This window comes from Fomitiporia mediterranea (genome assembly GCF_000271605.1).
Source record: "Fomitiporia mediterranea MF3/22 unplaced genomic scaffold FOMMEscaffold_2, whole genome shotgun sequence".
NCBI classification, from domain to species: Eukaryota; Fungi; Basidiomycota; class Agaricomycetes; order Hymenochaetales; family Hymenochaetaceae; genus Fomitiporia; species Fomitiporia mediterranea.
Genome location: NW_006760387.1, coordinates 2,620,757 through 2,640,672, shown reverse-complemented (window position 1 = coordinate 2,640,672; position 19,916 = coordinate 2,620,757). Strand labels below are relative to the sequence as shown.

General features: G+C 46.3%; 8 protein-coding genes across 8 annotated transcripts; 4 read left to right on the top strand and 4 right to left on the bottom strand.

The window, feature by feature from the left end:
* Nucleotides 1-639: 639 nt before the first annotated feature.
* On the top strand, nt 640-2,301 carry FOMMEDRAFT_165430 (uncharacterized protein; the record flags this gene model as incomplete). Its single annotated transcript, XM_007262912.1, has 4 exons — nt 640-771; nt 838-1,056; nt 1,119-1,297; nt 1,354-2,301. The coding sequence occupies 4 exons, from the start codon at nt 640-642 to the stop codon at nt 1,835-1,837; spliced, it is 1,014 nt and encodes a 337-aa protein (XP_007262974.1). The 3' UTR covers nt 1,838-2,301.
* Nucleotides 2,302-4,059: 1,758 nt separating this feature from the next.
* Nucleotides 4,060-5,913, bottom strand: FOMMEDRAFT_117614 (alpha/beta-hydrolase). The gene is made up of 8 exons (XM_007262911.1): nt 5,478-5,913; nt 5,352-5,418; nt 5,148-5,301; nt 4,893-5,087; nt 4,661-4,837; nt 4,487-4,567; nt 4,350-4,416; nt 4,060-4,275 (listed from the first exon to the last, which is right to left on the bottom strand). Exons 1-8 carry the CDS (start codon nt 5,812-5,814, stop codon nt 4,178-4,180), a joined length of 1,176 nt encoding a protein of 391 aa, XP_007262973.1. The 5' UTR covers nt 5,815-5,913; the 3' UTR covers nt 4,060-4,177.
* A 520-nt stretch (nt 5,914-6,433) lies between these two features.
* On the bottom strand, nt 6,434-8,059 carry FOMMEDRAFT_152007 (alpha/beta-hydrolase; the record flags this gene model as incomplete). The annotated part of the gene is made up of 7 exons (XM_007262910.1): nt 6,434-6,529; nt 6,618-6,671; nt 6,734-6,814; nt 6,891-7,288; nt 7,402-7,544; nt 7,599-7,665; nt 7,723-8,059. 7 exons carry the CDS (start codon nt 8,057-8,059, stop codon nt 6,434-6,436), a joined length of 1,176 nt encoding a protein of 391 aa, XP_007262972.1.
* A 265-nt stretch (nt 8,060-8,324) lies between these two features.
* FOMMEDRAFT_165428 (alpha/beta-hydrolase) lies at nt 8,325-10,224 on the bottom strand. Its single transcript, XM_007262909.1, has 8 exons — nt 9,803-10,224; nt 9,678-9,744; nt 9,470-9,623; nt 9,209-9,403; nt 8,964-9,140; nt 8,796-8,876; nt 8,665-8,731; nt 8,325-8,581 (listed from the first exon to the last, which is right to left on the bottom strand). The coding sequence occupies exons 1-8, from the start codon at nt 10,137-10,139 to the stop codon at nt 8,484-8,486; spliced, it is 1,176 nt and encodes a 391-aa protein (XP_007262971.1). The 5' UTR covers nt 10,140-10,224; the 3' UTR covers nt 8,325-8,483.
* A 405-nt stretch (nt 10,225-10,629) lies between these two features.
* FOMMEDRAFT_138558 (ketol-acid reductoisomerase) lies at nt 10,630-12,262 on the top strand. The gene is made up of 4 exons (XM_007262908.1): nt 10,630-10,817; nt 10,890-11,559; nt 11,614-11,961; nt 12,013-12,262. Exons 1-4 carry the CDS (start codon nt 10,662-10,664, stop codon nt 12,051-12,053), a joined length of 1,215 nt encoding a protein of 404 aa, XP_007262970.1. The 5' UTR covers nt 10,630-10,661; the 3' UTR covers nt 12,054-12,262.
* Nucleotides 12,263-12,417: 155 nt separating this feature from the next.
* FOMMEDRAFT_152004 (Trimethyllysine dioxygenase) lies at nt 12,418-14,499 on the top strand (the record flags this gene model as incomplete). The annotated part of the gene is made up of 10 exons (XM_007262907.1): nt 12,418-12,501; nt 12,560-12,840; nt 12,908-12,992; nt 13,053-13,113; nt 13,163-13,280; nt 13,338-13,440; nt 13,505-13,601; nt 13,667-13,761; nt 13,826-14,228; nt 14,300-14,499. The coding sequence occupies 10 exons, from the start codon at nt 12,418-12,420 to the stop codon at nt 14,497-14,499; spliced, it is 1,527 nt and encodes a 508-aa protein (XP_007262969.1).
* A 227-nt stretch (nt 14,500-14,726) lies between these two features.
* FOMMEDRAFT_76165 (homoaconitase) lies at nt 14,727-16,965 on the bottom strand (the record flags this gene model as incomplete). Its single annotated transcript, XM_007262906.1, has 2 exons — nt 14,727-16,695; nt 16,745-16,965. The coding sequence occupies 2 exons, from the start codon at nt 16,963-16,965 to the stop codon at nt 14,727-14,729; spliced, it is 2,190 nt and encodes a 729-aa protein (XP_007262968.1).
* A 565-nt stretch (nt 16,966-17,530) lies between these two features.
* On the top strand, nt 17,531-19,632 carry FOMMEDRAFT_165425 (uncharacterized protein; the record flags this gene model as incomplete). The annotated part of the gene is made up of 15 exons (XM_007262905.1): nt 17,531-17,584; nt 17,653-17,662; nt 17,722-17,741; nt 17,795-17,827; nt 17,882-17,978; nt 18,040-18,087; nt 18,141-18,173; nt 18,226-18,414; nt 18,470-18,565; nt 18,627-18,665; nt 18,721-18,771; nt 18,826-18,852; nt 18,912-18,952; nt 19,015-19,040; nt 19,095-19,632. 15 exons carry the CDS (start codon nt 17,531-17,533, stop codon nt 19,201-19,203), a joined length of 873 nt encoding a protein of 290 aa, XP_007262967.1. The 3' UTR covers nt 19,204-19,632.
* Between the last annotated feature and the right edge of the window lie 284 nt (nt 19,633-19,916).

The following is a 19,916-nucleotide window of genomic DNA, read 5'->3' as shown; positions in this document are numbered from 1 at the left end:
CTTTTAGTTAGTAGACTAAATCGAAGACATGTAGGTGCAAGTACTTATGGAAATTTATTATTTCTGCCCTGGCTCGATTCAGACCTTGTCACATTTTGTTTCACAGTAGGCGACTTCAATTAATTGGCAGAGACACTTGCAGAAGGGCTTCGGCAATTTAGAGTTAAGATGCCAAGAGTTATGCAAGTCTCTCAAAATTGAAGAGCTGGACTTGCAGAGATCGACATTTAATGCCCATGTCACGTTACTCATGATTTTTGTTGGGTTGTAGTCAGACATTTCTTTATTTCAAACTCCGACACGTCTGCAAGTGCCAACAAGTGGGTTCGAGCACTTGCAGACACTTGCAGAGAGTTGCACGGATTTACATCTCTATTTGGTATATATTAAGGTACGTCCACTTTGCCGAGCCACCCCAAAATTTTCCAACTGTCCTGCAAGTGCTCCTGCCAATTAATTGAAGTCACCTAGTTTCGGTAAAACATGTGTCCTCAATCGACGCTTCTCGATTTGGAATTAAGTTGAGACGCCGCTTGAAAGCGACGCGGCTGAAGCGTAATGACTAATCATGCACAGCCCTCACGGAATTAGATTTAGATTCCTACTTTCACAATCTCCTCAAGCTTATTCATAACACTCATGGGCAAACTCAACATCGCGCATCACAAGTCTTATCACCCGTATCGAAGGGATAACATCGAGAAGGTACGCCGAGATGAGGAGGAGGCGCGGTTAAAGGAGGCGCAGGAGGAGGGGAGGATGACCCTTGCAGTGAGTCTCCCTCTGTTCTCTGTTCTCATCAAACTCGTGATATAAGCGCTCAACACATTCATCAAGGATTCAGAGGCCAGAATAACTCTGCTGCGCGAACGTGCGGGTGTCTCATCCTCTAATTCGAAGTCGAGGCGCAGGGAAGATGAGAAACGTGAACGCGAACTTTTGGCCCAGGCTACGGATTCCAGTGCACGAAGGGAAGCTCTTGCGCCGCCTGCATCGTCGTCATTGACTTCCCTAGGAAGCGGGAAGCATATTAATCTGTTTGAGGATTTGGAACATGTATGGACTGCCCCACACTTCTGGTCGTCGACTTGAACCATTAATGAATGATGATTATGTAGAATATGGTCGCCTCTGCACTCGCCACATCAAAAGCACTGCAGAAACTTGGAAAGGAAAAAACGAAGGAAGCTGCTGAGCTGGAGAAGGGCATTCCTCTTGCTCCGAGTGCAAAAGATTTGAAACCCTGGTACTCCGAAAAGAAGAAAGTCGACGATGGTCCTGTGGATGACTTAGAGCGGTTAGTCTCTCGCGCTAAGCTTGCCTTACTTTAAACTAAGAGACAACATGCTCCAGAACGCGGGACCTTAGCCATAAATCACGATCGGATCCCTTAAGAGCGATTGAACGTGAACTGGCCACTCGTTTTCCGTCTTCACAGTCTTCACCCGGTATGAGCTCAGCTTATGGGCGAACATGGGGCGAACCACCCTCGTATCCTCGCCGTACCTCGGATGCCCCTCAAATATCAGCCAACGGGGATCCAGCACGAGCCGCTCGCGAAACTCGGGAGTCGTCCGAACGAGCGCGTGCGGAAGCGCTTAAAGCTCGAAGGCGGCGGGAATTAGCTGGCAGTGCGACGCCGTCGACGATTCGTGGCGGCGATGATGCGTTCAAATATGGTGACCAGTTCCATTCGAGAGAGGTTGCAGAAGCGCATCGGCGAAGAGAATATGCAGATGCTAGGGAGCGGACGTGGGGTGGTGAGCGGCCGAGGAGAGGGACCGGAGACGAATGGAGACAGGATAGGAGACGAGAAGACCGCAGTCGTTTTCGCTGATTTGGGGTCAATACGCATATGAGAGACTGCCTGGTCGTGTGTTCGAAATAACTTATCTGAAGATTTCGAACAGGCGTCAAACGCACTTTCCAGTGTGTCAAGGCGATTGTTCTTCATTTGCATTTCAAAGCTGATGCTGAATCTGTTGTCAGGAACACGTTTTCTGTGCTGACACTTCACTCGGATAACACCCAGATAGTCAATGGAAACTTCGGTCGAGCCAGATGACGGCCCTGAGCTAGACGTATGCACGTTCGTACATACACAGGGGCTTACTTCTGATTGACTGTGTCTACCTACCAGCGGAAGACTCGCACAGGATATATTCCTTTTAACAACCATTTTTTCATATATTATACATTTTCTCAAACTTCACGTGCGGACCCAATGCGCTTCGACGAACTCTCTCAGGTCACCGATAAATTCATTGGGACTGTCAAGAGCGGGAAAATGGCCACCACTCGTATGTTCTGGCGGTTCACGTCATGTAGATTAGATTGAACTTGGACTAATGCCTCACTCACCTTTATAATAAATTAAAGGACCATACTGCTCTATGTCACATCTAGGCGACCCACCTATCTCATATGGCTTGCGATAACCAAGGGGTCAGAAAAGCGAGAACGATTGGACTGGATGACGGGATGCTACTCACGAAGGCAGAGAAACCGAATTTATTCTTGAGAAGCCATTTGTTTTCTTTGTTTTCTTTGACCGCCCGAGCAAACTCGTTGGACTTAAAGAACGATGTGTGTTTTCAAATTGAAGATCCCAGTTAATATCGATTTAGGGTCTTCATTTTATGAATAGAGAGAAGGGAAACGAACCTGGTTATAAATGACCACAGAGGTTGGGAAGCACTTGCTCAAGAAGTATAAAGCGACGGTATCTAGAACGTCTTGAACGTCAATCCTTTCAGGATCGGACCATCCATAGATTTTCTCGCCTATATAGGCTAGGAGGGCAAGTGGTGAAGACGCAATGGCTATCCCAATGGTGAATGGCTATAAATGCAATTGCTATTTAGAGGAACTCGTGGAGATAAAAACAGACAAGCAGGTGGATAAATGGGTTTTTTAACCTTGGTAGTTTGAATTATGTTGTATCCTCTACCGGTAGTCGCAAACTCGTCTCTTCGTGCCACGATATGCTTCTCCACCTCAGACAAAATATACGGATCTCTAGGAGTGACCGATGTTTCGAACATGTTAAAGTGCATGAGGGCGACCGAGTCCGGCAAGAGACGACCCATTACGCGTAGGATCCAGGATCCCTTCAAAAAATTCGGAAAATTAGACCATATACAAACGGACTGGGTGAAGTCTCAGTGAAAATATACCCAATCTCCTGCTTGTCCGATGTATTTCGTGTACCCAAGGACAGACGTCATGAGGCCATTGAACACTTGAGCGGTGTCAGTGAGGTTCCATCCGTCACGCCTTGGGAGTGTTGAGAGGAAATAGCCAGGTAGTGATGGCACCACTATGTGGAATCTATTGTAGAATTCTTTGAGTAATGAGTACGCAACGGGAATGAGGTAGCTCACGCTGGAAGGTCAGAACTCGGTGGATTGGTCAACGGTCCGATGACTTTATGAAAGTCAAAGAAAGTTCCTTGAGAGCAGTTGAATAGTAGGATTAAGTTGCTCGAGAATAATTACCACTTACCCGGCCAACCGTGCAGAAGCAAAAGAGGAATTGCGTCTGACCTAGGACTCTTTACGTGTACAAAATGCAGGTCCAGAACATCACCTTCATTCTCATAGTGAACCAAATAGTTATCGAATTTTGCGATCCTTGTTTCAAGTGATTCCCAACTCCATTGGGTCAAGAAAGTCTCTCTGAGTTCCTTGAGATATTCATATTCAATACCGAGCTTCCAAGGAGCATCCGAGTCGATTGGTGCTTTATCAGGGAATGGAGAAGCCTCGAGCAGTGAGAGCATGTTCTGGACTGTATCTGCGTCGTATTTGACGTCGATACTTCTGGGAGTACCGAAAGCCATGGCGTGGAGGTAGACGGTATTATGTTGCTTTCTTTGTTGTCTTGTCTTAGGCTTTGAATCACTTAATATTCACAGACCGAGTCACAAGCGGAAGCCGTCGCTTGCGCGACCATGACCCTGGTCATCTTCAGGAATCCAAAGATGAGCGGGTCAAGGATCGTCGCAATTTCAATTTACGTAACTTAGATTTGAACAGGTATATAAATGATGCGATGATTCCCTTTGTTCGAATTATTCACCCGGCTATTACATTGGCTAGCCCATTCTTTCTCTTACACGACCTCCTTCGTACTAATGACCTCCCTCGTCTCTCATGCTGCATCAAACGCCAAAATTTCATGCACGGACCCAATGCTCTCCGACAAACTCTCTCAGATCATCCACGAATTCAGTCGGACTGTCGAGAGCGGGAAAATGTCCGCCATTTGTATGCTCTGCCGACGAATGCGGCAGAGATGAGATTAAACCAGACATTAGTTTGTGCATTTTGCATAATAATGGTGCTTACCTTTGTAGTAAACGAGTGGGCCGTATGGCTCAATGTCATGCCTAGGGGAAACACCTATCTCGTACGGCTTGCGGGAAATAGGGAGTTAAGAGTTGGAAAATGACCAGACCGAATGGTGTTGTATTACTAGCACTTACGAAGGCAGAGACACCAAACTTGTTTTTGAGGAGCCACTTGTTTCCTTTGGCTGCTTCGACGAGTTCTGCGCGATCTTTGGCCTTTAAAAGTTACAAAATAGAATTGTAGGTTAAGCATTCAATATTAGCTCGGCGTCTGCCCGAGGCTAAAAAATTGAAGTATGGAGAGCGGACCTGATTGTATATGAGTACCGATGTAGGAAAGCACTTGCTCAAGAAGTACAGAGCGACAGTATCCAGCACGTCTTGACCATCAAGTCGTTCAGGATCGGACCATCCATAGAACTTTTCTCCTATATACGCTAGAAGTGCGAGAGGCGAAGACGCGATCGCAATTCCGATGGTGAATGGCTAAAATGCGATAGCTGCTTAAAAAAGGGAAGATCTAAAAGAAAATTTGCATTACTTTGGTCGCTTGAATCTGGTTATATCCTCTACCGGTGATCGCAAACTCGTCTCCTCGCGCTACGATTCGCTTCTCTACTTCAGAGAGGGTGGATTGGTCTCTATTTTGCACGGGTACTGTCCTGAACATATTGAAGTGCATAAGGGAGACGGAGTCCGGAAAGAGGCATCCCATCACACGTAAAATGTAAGATCCCTGTCATAAATTCCAAGAATTAGGCCGTTATGCATAATTCATAACAGATTTAAAGTATACCCAATCTCCACCTTGCCCAACATATTTCGTATACCCGAGAACGGAAGTCATGAGGCCGTTAAAGACACGAGCGGTGTCAGCAAGGCCCCATCCGTCACGCCTTGGGAGTGTCGAAAGGAAGTACCCAGGTAGCGATGGTATCACTATATGAAATCTGTTGTAGATCTTTGAATTGAGATTAGGCGGTAGAAAAGTGCAACTCACGCCGGGAGGTGCGAACTTGGCGGATTGGTCAATGGCTCAATGACCTTGTGGAAGTCGAAGAAGGTCCCTTAAGGTCAATCACACAATCAGGTCGGATTCACTCAAGAATGACCACATACTACCTACCTGGCCAACCATGCAGAAGTATAAGAGGTATCGCATCCGACCTTGAGCTCCTCACGTGTACAAAATGCAAGTCCAGAACATCGCCTTCATCCTCGTAGTGAACCAGATAATTATCGAATTTTTCGATTTCGCTTTCGAGGGATTCCCAGCTCCACTGGGTCAAGAGCGTCTCTCTGAGGTTTTTGAGGTACTCGTATTCAATGCCGAGCTTCCAAGGAGTGTCTGCGTCGATTGGCGCCCTGTCAGGAAATGGTGCAGACTCAAGCAAGGAAAGCATGTTCTGTACTATTTCTGCACCGTATCTGATGTCGATACGTTTGGGAGTACCGAAAGCCATGATAGCGGAAGGCAGAGATTATACGTATTACGGTGCTCTGCCCTTTATCTTGGACTCGAATATTCACAGGCTGAGTCACAAGTAAAACCGGAAGCGTATGCTGTTAGCGGATAGTTTGATGCAATTTCCGTTGAATTATCAAGGCAGATAGGTTATTCAGTTTCTGAAGTGTTGCGGTAAGTTGTACGTACGACAATAACCTGGTTATGGTCACTCTAAAAGACGGTCTGACGCGGGATTCCAGTTTACGTAACAAGATTTCGGCTGATGCCGGTGCTCGTGCCAAAGCATCCGTAGAACTAGTACTACTACTAGCAGTAGTTGAATGTCATGACGCACAATGCGAGACAAGTAATTTATCAATGCATGATGGGATGCATGTATTGCGACATTAAATCCTGAAAAGAAAGCTGTTTGTCTCTGGGGAAAAAGTATGCATTGTTAGCTTTATAAATTTATTAAACTATAAATGCCTTATGAGTCGTGACGCTTTTCAGTTTTGACTACGTTACTCTAGCTAACTCGGCTTGTAAATTGGCCAGCTCGTTCTTTCTTTTCCATGACATTTCTTGTACTTATTGCTTCTCCTGCCCATCGCTCTGCACGAAGCGTTCGGTCTTCATGTTCGCATCCAATGCTCTCCGACAAACTCTCTCATATCGTCCACAAACTCAATGGGACTATCGAGAGCAGGGAAATGCCCGCCATTTGCATGCTATGGTGATGCATATCATGCATATCAAATCGGGTTAGACACTCGCTCAAGGATTGTTATGAACGTGACAATCACCTTTGTAGTAAACCAATGGGCCGTACAACCCCATATCACATCTTGGAGATGCACTTATCTCGTATGGCTTTCGAGAAATAGTAAGTTAAGGGGTGGGAATGACTGGAATTAATCGTGTAGTATACTCACGAAGGCAGAGAAACCGAACTTGTTCTTGAGAAGCCACTTGTTTCCTTTGGCTTCTGCGACGAGCTCATCATGCTCCTTGGCCTTTGGGTGCAAACAACATATCCGTAGATTAAGCACACAGTTCTGCGCATTCTGAACTGGAAAGACTGGAACGAACCTGATTGTAAATGATCACAGAGCTCGGGAAGCAGTTGCTCAAGAAGTAGAGAGCAACTGTATCCAGAACGTCTTGAATGTCGAGTCTTTCAGGATCGGACCATCCATACATCTTCTCGCCTATATATGCAAGGAGTGCGAGTGGTGATGACGCGATAGCTATACCGATTGTGAATGGCAAAACATAGGATTGCGCTTCAAAAAAGCAAAGGAGTATGAAGTGGGATAGTGTTTTCACTTTGGTAGCTTGAACTTGAAGTTGTTTGTATCCTCTACCAGTGGTCGCAAACTCGTCTCTTCGTGCCACAAGGCGCTTCTCCACTTCAGAGAAGGTGGATGGCTTCCTGTTTGGCATAGGTGATGTTCTGAACATGTTGAAGTGCATAAGGGAGACTGAGTCTGGAAAGAGGCATCCCATTAAGCGTAAAATGTAAGATCCCTGTCATAGAATTCCAAGAATTTGGTCATCACGGTCTAATTGGGATTCAAGTTAAAGTATAGCCAATCTCCACCTTGTCCAACATATTTCGTGTATCCGAGGACGGAAGTCATGAGGTCATCAAAGACCCGAGCGGTATCCGCGAGGCTCCATCCGTCACGCCTTGGGAGTGTCGAAAGGAAGTACCCAGGTAGCGATGGTACCACTACGTGAAATCTACAGTAATCACTCTTTGAATAAAGAGTAGGTAGTAAAAATAAGACAACCTACGCTGGAAGGCCAGAACTCGGTGGACTAGTCAATGGCTCAATGACCTTGTGGAAATCGAAGAAAGTTCCTAATAATGAATTAAATAACGATAGGCCAAATTCACTTGAGAATAAATACTTCTTACCTGGCCAACCATGCAGAAGTATAAGAGGGATCGCGTCAGGCCTAGAGCTCTTTGCGTGTACAAAGTGCAAGTCCAGAACGTCGCCCTCGTTCTCATAATGAACCAAGTAATTATCAAATTTCGCGGTTCTCCTTTCAAGCGATTTCCAGCTCCATTGCGTCAAGAAAGTCTCTCTGAGTTTCTTGAGATAATCGTATTCAATGCCGAGCTTCCAAGGAGTATCTGCGTCGATTGGCGCTCTTTCGGGAAATGGCGCAGCCTTGAGCAGTGAGAGCATGTCCTGGACGGTTTCCGCATCGTATTTGACATCAATAAGTTTGGGGGTACCGAAAGCCATAGCGTAGCAGAGTTCTGAGACTATACAGAATTATAGTGCTCTGCTTTTTATCTTGGACTGGAACATTCGCAGGCTGAGTCACTAGCAGAGGCAGATGCGGATACTGATAGCGAGTGGTTTGATGCGGTGTCTGTTGGCTTATCGGGACATGTACAGATATGTAATTCAGTATCTGATGCGTTTCAATATCAGAGCTTGCAGTCGTCTGCAAGAATCATTGAATTTGAAACTCAAAAGACGGACGATCGACGCGATTTCCATTTACGTAACCTAATTTCGGCCAATGCATATAACTTACTTACTGGTGCTACTGTACATTTTTCTTGTTGACTTTCCCTTGAAATCGGCTCGTTCTTTCTCTTCCAGGAATTCCTCCACACCAATGGTCCAGGTAAACTCTCGATCTTCATCAAACGTTTAGCCTTCACGCACGAACCCAATGCTCTCCAAAGAACTCTCTCAAATCATCCACAAACTCATTCGGACTGTCGAGAGCAGGGAAATGTCCACTACTTGTATGCTCTGCCGACGCATATCGCGTATATCAACTTAACTCAGACAACAGTAGACAACAGTGCCTGGGCCTAGACTAATGCCTCGCTCACCTTTGTAATAGACCAACGGACCGTGTGGCTCGATGTCACATCTGGGCGCAGCACCTGACTCATATGGCTTGCGAGAAATATGGAGTTGATGGGTTGCAAATTACTTGACTGAATGATTGCATAGTACTCACAAAGGCAGAGAAACCGAACTTATTCTTGAGGAGCCATTTATTTCCTTTAGCCTCTGCCATGAGCTCATCACGCTCTTTCGCCTTTGTGAGCAACCCGTACATTGTTAAGCAAAGGATTCAATATTAATATCAGCTTAGCGCCTTCATTTACGACTAGAGAGTACGCACCTGATTGTAAATCATTACAGAGGTCGGGAAGCACTTGCTCAAGGAGTATAGAGCAACAGTATCTAGTATATCTTGGACATCAACTCTCTCGGGGTCGGACCATCCGTAGACCTTCTCCCCTATATACCCTAGGAGTGCCAGGGGTGAAGATGCGATGGCTATTCCGATAGTGAATGGCTATAAATGCAACGTCAATTTAGATAAGAGAAAGTTATAAGTGAATAGGAGGATCAGTTGCGCGTTACTTTGGTAGACTGAATTATATTATAACCTCGACCAGTAGCGGCAAACTGTTCTCCTCGCGCCACAATGCGCTTCTCTACTGCAGAGAAAGTAGACGGGTCCCTATTTGGCACGGGTGTTGTCCTGAACATGTTGAAGTGCATAAGGGTGACGGAGTCTGGGAAGAGGCAAGCCATGACGCGTAAAATAAAAGATCCCTTTATACATAGAATTCGAAAGTTTAGAGCGTCTACATACAGGTCGAGTGGGGACTTGGAACGTACCCAGTCTCCGCCTTGTCCAACATACTTTTTGTACCCGAGAACGGAAGTCATAAGGCCGTTGAAGACGTGAGCGTTATTAACCAGGCTCCAACCATCGCGTCTTGGGAGCGTTGAGAGGAAGTATCCGGGTAGTGATGGCACTACTACGTGGAATCTGTTGCCGATCTTCTTCAGATTATAAGTATGCAATGAAAATGGGGTAACTCACGCTGGGAGGTCGGACCTTGGTGGGTTGGTCAATGGTTCGATGACTTTGTGAAAGTCAAAGAAAGTTCCTTGAGATGAATTTAGCAGAAGGGCTACATTCAATGAAGAACAATTAATGCCACTCACCCGGCCAACCGTGCAGAAGTATAAGAGGAATCGCATCAGACCTAGAACTCTTCGCGTGAACGAAATGCAAGTCCAGAACATCGTCATCTTTCTCGTAATGAACCAAACAGTTATCAAATTTTGCGATTTTCCTTTCAAGCGATTCCCAGCGCCATTGAGTCGAGAATGTCTCCCTGAGTTTCTTGAGATACTCGTATTCAATGCCGAGCTCCCAAGGAGTGTCTGCGTCGATTGGCGCCCTGTCAGGAAATGGTGAAGCTTTAAGCAGTGAGAGCATATTCCCGACAGTTTCTGCATCGTATTTGACGTCAATACGTTTGGGAGTACCAAACGCCATGATAGCGGATGACAGGGATTATACACTGATGCAGCACTCGGCTGTTGTATCTTAGACTCGAATAGTCACGGGCCAAGTAACCAACAGAGGCAGAAACTTGAGCAGAAAGTCATTGGTGAGCAGTCGGATGCGGCATCCGTAGGCTTATCAATCAAGACAAATGGGTTCACAGGACAGGAAGCAGAATCCCATTCTGCAACCTAGGAATTTATTGGAAAACTCGGAAGCTATCCACGGGATTGGCTGCGAATACACTCTGAATAAAATCGTCGGGCTTCTGGATGCGTTTCTGCCTTGTTTTAGTGTTTCCCTGATGTGCTGTACTTGGTTGTTTGGCAATGAACCGTCTCAAACAATTGACTAACGCCGCATTGACAGAGAGGATCGACGCGATTTCCAATTATGTAACTCAGATTTCGGCCGATGCCAGTATTTCTGGTTGGTGCTATATTTTTTTCTTCTTGTTGACTCGGTTTGTAAATTGGCCAGCTCGTCCTTTCTCTTCCGCGACCTCTCGTAGTCATGGCCTCCATCGCGTCTCGCTCTGCATCAAACATTGCTCGTGCTGCACGCAGCGCACCTCGTAGTGCATTTGCTGCTTCCCGCAATGCTGCTAGGTCATTTTCTGCTATCGCACGTTCTGCAAAATCCGTGCAGAAAACTGCGTCTGCTGTTCAGGTATTTTTTTTGTATTTCTAATTTAACCATATCTTCTCATTTTCTTTGTGTTGGTTGTATGTTTGGAACTAGATGCGAGGCGTGAAAACGCTCAGCTTTGCTGGTGTTGAGGAAAAGGTGTACGAGCGCTCCGATTGGCCGCTCCCCAAGCTCCAGGAATACTTCAAGAACGACACGCTGGCGCTTATCGGGTACGGCTCTCAAGGACATGGCCAAGGTCTCAACGCGCGTGACAATGGACTAAACGTCATTGTCGGTGTTCGCAAAGACGGTGAGAGTTGGAAACAGGCTATCGAAGATGGTTGGGTCCCAGGCGAGACCCTCTTCCCGATTGAGGAGGCCATTAACCGTGGAACGATTATCATGAACCTTCTGTCTGATGCTGCTCAAAGTCAAACTTGGCCGAAGCTTGCGCCGCTCATCACCAAGGGCAAGACGTTGTACTTCTCACATGGTTTCTCTGTCGTGTACAAGGATTTGACCCATGTCGTACCACCTAAGGATGTCGATGTCATCCTCGTCGCGCCCAAAGGCTCTGGACGTACCGTCCGCACACTCTTTAAAGAAGGGCGTGGTATCAACTCGTCGATTGCTGTCTTCCAGGACGTTACTGGAAAGGCACTCGAGAAGGCTACTGCAATCGGTGTTGCTATTGGCTCTGGTTACATGTACGAGACAACCTTCGAGAAGGAGGTGTACTCTGATCTTTACGGCGAACGTGGTGTCCTCATGGGTGGTATCCGTATGTTATCCTATTATTTCTATCGCATGATCTCGGATATTAATTGTTTTATAGAGGGCATGTTCCTTGCTCAGTACAAGGTCCTTCGCGCCAACGGCCACTCTCCGTCGGAAGCTTTCAACGAGACTGTTGAAGAGGCAACTCAGTCCCTCTTCCCTTTGATCGGCGAGAAGGGCATGGATTACATGTACAACGCTTGCTCGACGACCGCTCGCCGTGGTGCACTTGACTGGGCACCCGTCTTCGAAGCTGCTAACACGCCTGTATTCGAGAAGCTCTACCAAAGTGTAAAAAATGGCACGGAGACGAAGAACGCATTGGAGTTCAACGGCCGTAAGACCTACCGTGAGGACCTTGCGAAGGAGCTCAAGGATATTGACGAACAAGAGATCTGGGTCGCTGGTATGTCTAATATATGCGGTTCCGTGACGATTTTCTTACACATTATTACAGGCAAGACCGTCCGCTCTTTGCGTCCAGATGCCAAGCAGTAGATGCTTCTCGGCAGAATATATTTGTTGAAAAGAGGTCGCGACAATTTTTGGAGGATCTCATTGATTTTATTAGCTTGCTTAACGTGCTTAGAATGTCCTTACGGGTTACATTGCTTCCTATTCTTGCAAAATGTATATGTATTCCTTTACTCTTTCTGGAACAACGTTCTTGAGCTGGCATCTCGATGTTTGTGCTCTGCTAGTGATTTCAACGGGACAAATACTGTGGAGAGGTAATCAAGTCTCATCAAATTGAAAGAGCTTTGAAGAAATGAATAATTTAATAAAAATTATTGGATTGCCGCGCCGATCACAGGTACTGACAATTCCCATTGACCACTGACCACAACCCCCGTCATTCAAAATGCTTGCCAGGCAAATTGGGAAAAGAGCGATATCTCTTCCAAAATGTTGCTTGCGTGCAGACACAAGTACTATCGGGGTTAAGGTACATATACGATTCCTATCCTTTGCTGACCTCGTCAGCTGAATATACCATGTCTTAGTGTGCAAACACACTGCTGGCTCGGAATTTCGTAAATTATTCAAGGACCTCGAACATCATCGGAAAAACAGAGAAATATGTACGGCCCGCGTCGACTGCGACGTCAGTCAAACCGGATCCGGGACAGTACTTTTCGGATGTTCCTCCAAAGAGCACGAGTCCTGAAACGAGCAAAACGGCCGATTCGACGCCTCGGTCTGCCAGTGATTCGTCTTTACCACTCGTACGGGTGGACGAGAGGAAGGTTTATGTTGGCTGGGATCCATTAACTTGGTCTCGATAGTGCGTTCTGCATCCTAATCTTGTGGTTGAGTCGCTTCTGACGTATTATTATTCCATATGTCCCTAGCCTGAACTTCTGGCTCAGAGATCATTGTCGATGTCCGGAATGCTTTCACCAGACTACAAAACAAAGATTAGTAAATACGTTTGACGTGGGTAATTGCGACTAGACTTGTTCATCCGTAATCTTGACGAAAGCGTTATTACCTCAGATACCTCCAGATATTCAACCGTCGAAGGCTGAAGCAACCGCGGAGGGCCTGAAAGTAACATGTACGCATTATCTTTCCATATTGTAATGCATTACCTGACCGCAATTTAGGTTACTCGTCGTCAACAAAACCGCATATATCCATCTATCCTTGGAATTGGCTAAAATGGCATTCGCCGGAACCTGTTCCACTTCAATCATTCGAGGAGCCTCCGGTTCAGTATAACGAGTATGTGTCGTAGAGGTCAGTTTGTGTGTGTGGTTACTCAATGATGCCCTGGATCAGAAAGGTTCTTTGGGGAGCAAAAATCGTGCAAGACCCGCCGTCAGTTGCGCATGACAATGTCATGAACGATGATTTCGGTTTATGGAAATTACTGAAGAAAATTGTACGTTAGTATTCAGTTTCGGGGTGCGAGTAGCTATATGCTTAATCGCACTTTTGGAAAACAGGACACCTTTGGTTTCTGCTTTGTACAAGGCGTGGAAGCAACACCTGAGGCGACGGAGCAACTTACTCGTCGTATTGCGAATATCCGGCAGACACAATGTAAAACGTGTAATATAGTGACGAATTATATTAACGTTCCTCACTGTTTTCTTCCTATTCTGTAGATGGTACGTTCTGGGACTTCACGTCCAATCTAGCAAAGGGTGATACCGCGTACACGACTTTGGCCCTTGGGGCACACACCGACACGACATATTTCGTACGTGAAATAAATTACTCCTTACTTCATGATCATTTACAGAATCCGTTTTTCGTATTGCCAGACCGACCCATGCGGTCTCCAGCTTTTCCATCTCCTCTCACACACAGACGGGCACGGTGGCGAGACGCTTCTAGTCGACGGCTTCTACGTCGCCGCGATCCTAAAGGAGCTCCATCCCGAAGCGTACCACACTCTCACCTCAGTACGAGTCCCAACTCACGCTGCAGGTGAACCGGGGGAGTTCTACCGCCCTACACCTCCTGCTGGGTACCCGATTCTTAACCTCGACCCCCAGACAGGTAAGCTCTATCAGGTGAGGTATAACAATGACGATCGCAGTGCAATGCGTGGGGTCAGTTCCGAGGAGTTGGAGCGATGGTATGAGGCTCTTAGATTGTGGGACCAGACGCTAAAGAGTCCGGACTCGGAATATTGGGTGCAATTGAGTCCTGGAACCGCCGTTAGTACGTACAATCCCTGTTTCCTTTCTTGAGTGTGGAAATCGTTTATTAACGAATATTTGTTCGCGATTCAGTCGTCGACAACCATCGCGTCCTACATGGTCGCTCAGCATTTGACGGCAAGCGCCGAATGTGCGGAGCATACATCGGGATGGATGATTTCCGCTCGGAGTTAACAGTCTTAACGGAGAGGTTTGGCCGGGGGCCTGAAGCTGTGGGGGAACCTGAAAATACACCCTCTGGAGAAAGGAGTAACTGGAGCCCACTTTTCTAAGAGAATTGGCAAAGCAAATCTTTATTTCTGTCTTTCAATACGGATCTATGACATAGTCTTGGAGTATGACTTTGTAGCATCATGTACTATTATCAAACTTGCAATAACATTTGTGCATCCTCACTCACAGGATAGACCTTGGATGGAAGGGAATCCATTAAATATACAAAAATGTTTACTTTTTCCGTTAGATATTCCGGGTGTTGGATAAGTACCGCACCCTGAGTCTAGGGACTCTCCTTGATAGATTTGAGGACATATCCTTCCAACCCACCACACAACCACAGTTCTTGTACACTCGGGCCAACCGGGCGAACATTATACGTCTTCGTCGACCCATCGCTCCTCGTAACGATGACTTTCCCACTCGCCATATCAACCTCAATCTCAAACTTCGGAACAACGGTCATCTCTCCATTTATTCCTCCCGTACCACGCTTCGCGTCCTTTGCGAATTCGCGCGTGAGATCAGCAACGAGCATGGGACATTCCATACATACGAGTCCGTTGTTGATGGCATTGCGTTTGAAAATGTCGCCGAACGAGCCGGCGACGACGAGTGGGATACCCGCTGCTTTGAGCGCAGTTGCGGCTTGCTCGCGAGAGGAGCCTGTTCCGAAGTTGTACCCAGAAATAAGCACGACGCCTTTCTTGGTCTCGGTCTCCTTATCCTCGGCCAGAGCGCAGTTTTTGAGAAGACTTGATACAGTACTGGCAAAAGATGGGTCGTAGTTCTCCATGACGACTTGGGCTTGACGCTCGAGTGTGATATCGTCTTCGTAAGTATACTTACCAGGATAGATCCCGTCGGTGTTCAGGTTGTCTTGCGGAGCGAAAACTAAGGGTCCCGAGAACTTGGAAGGGAAGCCTGGAAGAAGAGGTTCGTTGGCCGAATCTGAGCTGGCAGCTTTGCCCGACGACTCAGGTACGTCCACAATTGAGAAGGTCGGCGCACCACTGGGCGGAAGACGAGATGGGTCAAGTGAATCCGGTCCGCAGATGAAGCCCTTTGCTGCGCTTGCTGCCACAACGGCGGGACTAGCTAGGTAAGCCAATGCCTTCGGATGGCCCATGCGTCCCTTGTAATTTCTATTCGTAGCACTGATGCCAACTTGGCCTTCTTCTAGAAGTCCGGTACCCAAACCTATACATGGACCACAACCAGCAGGAAGGACTTTGGCGCCTGCAGAGACAAGGGCATCCCAGTCTCCTTGCTTTTCTGATTCCTGTTGCACCACAGAACTCGCCGCGGCAATGTAGAAGTCAACTCCGGGCGCTACCTTATGCCCTTTCAGCACTTCGGCAGCCGCGGCAATGTCAGAAGCACGCGAGTTCGTGCAGCTGACTAAGTATGCCTTCTGGATGCCTATTCGTTTTGATTCAAGATCTGGTAAGGGTGTAGAAACTTTTACCGTGTTCGGACCTGAGACGTGAGGAACGAGAGTCGAGAGATCAAAGACTAAGTGCGACGAATACGAAGCGCCAGGGTCGGAACGAAGTGGTGCCGCTTTTAGAGAGTCTAGCCTCCGTCTGTTTAGACGTGGATGATCAGGAGGTGCCGGGATAGACGAGGATAGCCCAGACGCGAAAGTACGGAGTTCCAGTTTCTTCAAGGCGCTATCGTACCAATCAAACAAAGTGTCATCAACAGGGAAGGCTCCTACAAGCGCTCCCCATTCCGTTGTCATGTTTGAGATTGTTAATCTGTCATCGACAGAGAGGCAAGAAATACCATCGCCGGAGAACTCGATTGCGGCATTTAGCACCTCATCCTTGTTGAATGATCCGCAGAGTGCAACGATCACGTCTTTCCCTGTAACACCAGGAGAGAGTGATCCGCGTAGTTCGACTTTGACCATTCGAGGCACCTGCCACCATGTTTTTCCTGTTGCCCAGATGGCGGCGGCATCAGTTCGAACAATCGGTGTCCCAACGCAACCAACACCACCATACATATTGCTGTGGCTGTCACTTGCAACTGTCAGAGTTTGCGGGAACGCATAGCTTTCTTCAACAAGAACTTGATGTCCGATACCCCGTCCGGCGGGATAGAAATCCAAACCATGCTTTCGTGCAAATGCTTCTATTGACGCATATTTTGCCAAATTCTTGGACGACTTGTTCTGTACATCATGGTCGAGAGTGAAGACTGGCTGCTTTGGGTCGTGTATTCGTGTTGCGCCAATTGAGTTGAATCTGCAAGTGCAGTCAGCAACAAGTAATGCATCAATTAATGAATACGTACTTCGATATAACGGGACCAGTATTATCGTGTGTCATTACATGTTCCGGTTTAATCATTACATAGTCGCCTGCTCTGACAACCTTTCCAGGAGGCAGACCTACAGCATATTTCTGGACGACCTTCTCAATCACTGTTTGAGGAACATGAGGGCGTCCTGAGCTTGCAACAGTGGCAAAGTGCCGGCAAGCTGGTATCGCCCATGAAAAGGAGGCGAGACGCATCATTGGAACTATTATCTCAGGAGCATAAAAGATGGAGATGGCGAGCAGAGCCGTTGCGGGAGCTGCCAAACGGTAGAAAATTAAAATGTGTGGAAGATCATTGGCCATCACATGATCGTCTTTGCCTTTGCAGATCACTGCCTGTTACGTCTCCTGCACTGAACCTGCAGTGTACACTCGATTTTATCCATCCTGGTGCCCTGTCTGACCCAGATTGATCTGTGCATTTTTCACTTTTACAATTTCAAATCACACTGATCCGGGCTGTTGAGCTGCGTTTGATCGAATCATGCACTTTACAGACGAAGACCGACTCGCGATGACGACTCTTGTTTCATCCCACTTTGGAGAGAGAAAGAGAAAATGTCACGATATATTAAATTAGAAAAGGGGTTTTTACTTAAGTGAGCCACCCTAACGAACCCAAATGATGGCTTCTGTCCTCCCAGGTGTAGCCGTTATTCTTTAAGTGCGCGTTACACTCGCTAGATCTTATAGTCCATTCAACATTTACTCTTGACTCTCTCTTCACCTGCGATTCTGTTCTTCGACTCGCAAAAGGAGTATGGATGTCGTTCAATTTTTGGATAAGAAGGCTCAAGAAGTCTGGTTGTGGCGTGTACGTGTTTTACCTTTTTTAAAATAATATACTGAACTGGCTTTTCAACTGTTCGTGACGACAACCAGTATACCCTCGGTTAGTTTTTGAGAATGTGTCCATGACAAGCTTCTAGACTCACGCATACGTATATTTAGTTTCTACTCTATGTTTCGTAGTAAGCGTCTTTTCTTCCCCGCTGATATTCCGCCTGACTAAATGTATTGTAAGGTATACGAGCATTTGATAACTATTGATGCAGAAGTAATTTCGAACAACCGCATATTTGCAATCGTCTCATTCTAACTGTTCCCATAGATAAACACCATTTTGCCGTCAAAGCTTTCGCTGCCGAAAATCCTCTTCTTCCTCAATCGCTACTTGCCGTTGGTTACGGCTGCAATCTCAGTACACAGTACGCAGTTTGGCAATTGGGGGCTTATTATATTTTCCGGAAATAGCTCACATATGTATAGTGCTCGTCATCACCGTTGACTGTACGAGACTGTTATACGCAACCAGCTGTAAGTTCGAAGTTATTTATTGATACATTGAAGTTTATTAACTGCAATGTTAGACTTGGCATGCTCATGCTATCTTTTTGCCGAAGGTCAGTTGGAACCGAATTTGTAACTATTTAATGCGTGGTAACGCTAACTCAGCGCCAGCAACCCTCCTTATTAGGGTATACGCGATTTGGGAACGCAAACGATCGATGTTGATTTTCTTGTCTATGATTTTTGCAGTAAGGCCATCCTCGCGCGATATTCTTTCTCCTAATAACTATTCTCTCAAGTGTGCAGTGGCAGGAGTTTATTCTATAACAAAGTTATTCCTTTCCTCAGCCAGCGGTGAGGCCCTTGTGCTAGTTCGATTTAGAAGCATTTTATTAACCTACTATTACAGCTTCACCGATCCGTCTCTTGGACACCGGATGTTTCGTGATAACTACAAGTCGAATAGAGTGGGCAGCAGTAGCCATTCTAATTTGCTGCGAGACAGGTCGGTGAACTCGATAGGAGTGTCTCTCGCATAATGCTTATTGTTTTCGTTTTTCGATAAGCTGCTTTAACTCTCCTGTTAGCCGGGAATTACTTTAAGTGTAAGTGAGAATTTTATGGGTGGAGTGTAAATACGGTAACGCTGAGTCCAAGAAGATAGGAACAACGGGCCTGCAAATGTGATCATGAAAAGGATGATGACAGATGGTTTGTGTCTTGACAACAAACAATCCCAAACGTTTGCTGATTGTGATTGTTTAGGGGCAATGTACTACCTGGTTATCCTTCGTGAGTCCATTGTCAAGAGATGCAAAGATCAATGACCAAGTCATTTGAAATGATATAAGTGAGTTCGACTGTAAATCTTCTTGCACTTCGATTCGAAGATGTACGTTCGTCTCCTTGTTCATCAACTCAATAATATGTATCCTAATTCTGGACTCGCCTTAGGATACCCTGGACTGCATTTTCCTTGTGTAAGTTTATCACACCTACATATTAGTTGTTATAGGCTGAAAATGGATCTAAAGACCACAGAGTATTTTGCACAGCATCCTCTGTAATCGACTCCTCTTGCGTATCCGCGAGGCGGGCGACTCAGCTAAAGTTAACATTCGCGTATCTCAGATGGTATTTTAGGCCTGGAACATGCTTCAGCTTCGGTTTGGGCTAGTACTGTATAGGCATATATTTTCCTTGCCAACTGCAAGCAAACATTGATGGACAGCTTTTCTTGGTCAATATAACTTACCCTCCTTCTATGCAGGGAAAGCTCGCTTGCCGTTTGTAGCATCCGTCCCTTGTCAACCGAAAGGTTGTCATTTGCGATACATCATTTCCAAATTGGCATTTATTGAAGCGCAACAGCTTGTAATATTGCTCGGATTGTTGACTAAGTTTCTCTGGCCACTGACAATACAATGCTAAGTTCAAGTGGTTCTAAGCATGGTACTGAAGTAAGCCCTGACTACAACTCGCTTTATGTTTCTCCAGTCACAGACAATCAGATCCGTTCGTGCCTTTGAGGCTTCACAGACCATAGGGCTTCTGAGTCTCGATTTGATCCCCTCATTGAACACCCAGATCGGCTCGGGAAACGCAGCAACACTACTGTCGGCAACAGCAATTGGGACACTTTGTAATGGGCATATCATTTCTGAATTTTGACTAGCATAGTAGGAGTGCCCCAAGTACTCTCTCTTATTGAGACATCAAGCAAGTATCTACCTTATATATTACATAGTGAAGTCCAATAATCCAAGACATTCCAAGAGCAGTAATTCTACATAAGGCAATTTGGGGATTTCCTAATATTAGATTGTGCTCTGGATTAGGAAATCCCCAAATTGCCT